The following is a 2,558-nucleotide window of genomic DNA, read 5'->3' on the forward strand; positions in this document are numbered from 1 at the left end:
AAATCATGTCCATTACAACATCATTTTATTGTTTACATAGTTACCAAATGAGTATTTTTTAAAATTTTAAAATGTTACACTAACAAAATTAATAGAATGATTTTAATGGTGTTAATAATTGAACCCTTAGTATGGAGCAGCTTTAAAACTTATGGTCAGCATCTACCCCTTAATGAGTTTACAGAATGCGGAGGATAAGTTATAGGGCTCGTTCCGATAGATACTTTAAGAAATAAAAAATAATAATTGGACCCAAATTTGTAAATTCAAGAAATAGAGGGACTGAATTTTTAGAAATAAAAGTAGGACTAAATACTAAATATACAAATATTGATATTCAAGTAAAAATAATGGATCTGAAATTCTACAGAGGCTTAAAGCCCAATAAAGTAATAAAATGGGCTGAGGTTCAAAAGATTAATAGAGCCCGCTTACTCGAATCCCTGATTGTAAGAGGAAAAAGGAGAATCCCCAATTTAAAACCCTTTCAACTGAATTCACTAAACTAGCTCTTCCATTGTTGGTCTTCGAAGTTAAAGTCGAATTTTTTCGCTGTAAAACGAAGTTTTGAGTTTGAAAATGGCATTAACCAACTTCATATTAACAGTAGCAGGTGTTAGCGCAGTGGTTCTTTTATTGCGAAGCGACGTTAAACAATCCGCTGCGATCTTTAGGCGCAACGTTAAACATATAAGGAATTGGCTTGAAGAAGAGTCTTCTGCTGCTTCCAAGTAAGCGTTATCTCGACTTCACTTATTTGTTTTTTTTTTTCAATTAACTTCTTTTTAAAGCTCACAGTAGGTTTTCTTGTGGAATCAGTATGAAGTATAGGGTTTTGTACTGTTGAATGTTGGATGATTATAAGAAAGAAGCTTCTTATTAGAATATTTATGGGTCTCTGGAATTATTGGTTTTTAAGCTCCCAAAAGTGAGTCAATTTGAAGGTTTCTCTTTATAAAGAATTAGATCGTTGATGTTGCTAGGAAAATAATAAGATATAAAAGTGATATGATATTGGAACTGTGATTTTCTTTTCTCCTTATATGTATTGCAGATGATATAGCATGGGAAAGAAACACTTAGAATTGTAACTGTTGAGGGAAGTTGGACTCGCTATGTGTAAAAGTTTTGAAGTGTTGACCTTCAGGAGCCGACAGACCTCTCAATGGTGGAGTATTGTGTCCAGGGTGTCTATGCTTGGTTTTATCCCTAGGTTTTGTCTCTCAACTCTATGGAGGGCCCCAACAGGTTCACAGAGTAAGAGCGCCTTGCTCACCAAGGAAATGTGAGTAGAACCATTCTTACCCACTAATGCCATATAAGGGCATGGGTTCGAACCTGCCAAGGTCAAATGCTTGCATTTCTTTGGTGGGCGAGGTGCTCCCACTCCGCGACCCCATTCGGGCTATCTGCGGAGTCGTTAGACAAAACTTGGGGATAAAACTGTGCATAGACAGCCCGGGTATACTTCCACCATTGAGCGGTCCATCGGGAGCACTTTGAAGACTTCTCCAAAGAGTGAGTCCGTCCTCTCCTCAACAGTAATCATATTGCCAGATTGGCTGAGGGGTCTTTGGAATTCATAATATCTTTAGAACTTGGCTATTGAGTTTCGTCTGTTTTCATTTCAATTGGGTTTTCTTCGTATTTTCAAAGTTAAGCTGTACTGCACGTTTTATCTCTGGATATGCTGAACTAAATTGCATAAGACCAAGTTCTGCTTATAAGAGTGTTTATACGTGCACATGGATGGAAACTCATAGCTAAACTTACTGGCACATACCTGTTATCTTTTCATGATTAAATTTGTCGAGCAAGTATGTAACTGCGTGGTTCTAAGAACATTACCTATCATCCTTAAATCTAGTTATGGGAGTAAGTTTTTCAAACAATATCATTGTCCATGAATCACTTAACCTGGAAACTTATTCTCATCTCTATTATGCTTCCCACCTGTTTATACTGCTCGTGTTATTTTTATGCTGGTTTTCTTTCAGGGCAGCAGAGAAGGCAAAGCCCAAGGAATTGGAGTCCAAGGTTCCTCCTAAGAAGGACTAGTTTCTTTATAGAGAGTTTGGGTTATTTATGATGATATACAGTTTACAGTTTTGAATATCTGGGTTTTTATTTAGAATAAATCTTGATTAATGTCTGGGTATATCTTCACTTCAAAACAGCTTAATTTAGTCGTCTCACTTTTCTTTCGGTTTGTTTATAGACAGACTTCTTTACTTGAGAGTTGATACTTACAAATGTCGGTTTTGTTTGATTAGTATGTAATACTGTAACAAAAGAGTAAAACTATTGCTGCTCGAAGAAGACAGTCATCATTTTAAGTTTAGGTGCATTTTTATCTAATCCGGGTTTGGTTGTCTGGCAAGCAATGAGGCCAAGTTTCAAGGATCAAATTTGAATTACAATGAGAAGTAGAGGTCTATGCTATTGAATGGATTGTATTTGACTGCATTGAGATAAGTTGTGAGAGAAGAGAAAAGCACACAATACGGCTCAATGGATCATCTTATCCCATGGTCTTGTGTTGATACAAAGATTTTCCA

The 2,558-nt window shown here is 36.3% G+C and overlaps 1 protein-coding gene across 1 annotated transcript; it reads left to right on the forward strand.

Moving 5' to 3' along the window:
- Nucleotides 1-422: 422 nt before the first annotated feature.
- Nucleotides 423-2,336, forward strand: LOC107937096 (uncharacterized). The gene is made up of 2 exons (XM_016869914.2): nucleotides 423-731; nucleotides 1,998-2,336. The coding sequence occupies exons 1-2, from the start codon at nucleotides 580-582 to the stop codon at nucleotides 2,056-2,058; spliced, it is 213 nt and encodes a 70-aa protein (XP_016725403.1). The 5' UTR covers nucleotides 423-579; the 3' UTR covers nucleotides 2,059-2,336.
- The last annotated feature ends 222 nt before the right edge of the window (nucleotides 2,337-2,558 follow it).

Source organism: Gossypium hirsutum, chromosome A07, assembly GCF_007990345.1.
Source record: "Gossypium hirsutum isolate 1008001.06 chromosome A07, Gossypium_hirsutum_v2.1, whole genome shotgun sequence".
In the NCBI taxonomy this organism is placed as follows: domain Eukaryota; kingdom Viridiplantae; phylum Streptophyta; class Magnoliopsida; order Malvales; family Malvaceae; genus Gossypium; species Gossypium hirsutum.

Excerpts from the sequence above, each read along its gene's own strand:
- LOC107937096 (XM_016869914.2), top strand. The coding sequence starts at position 580 with ATGGCATTAACCAACTTCATATTAACAGTAGCAGGTGTTAGCGCAGTG. Across the intron at positions 732-1,997 it reads GAGTCTTCTGCTGCTTCCAA|GGCAGCAGAGAAGGCAAAGC; the intron begins GTAAGCGTTATC and ends GTTTTCTTTCAG.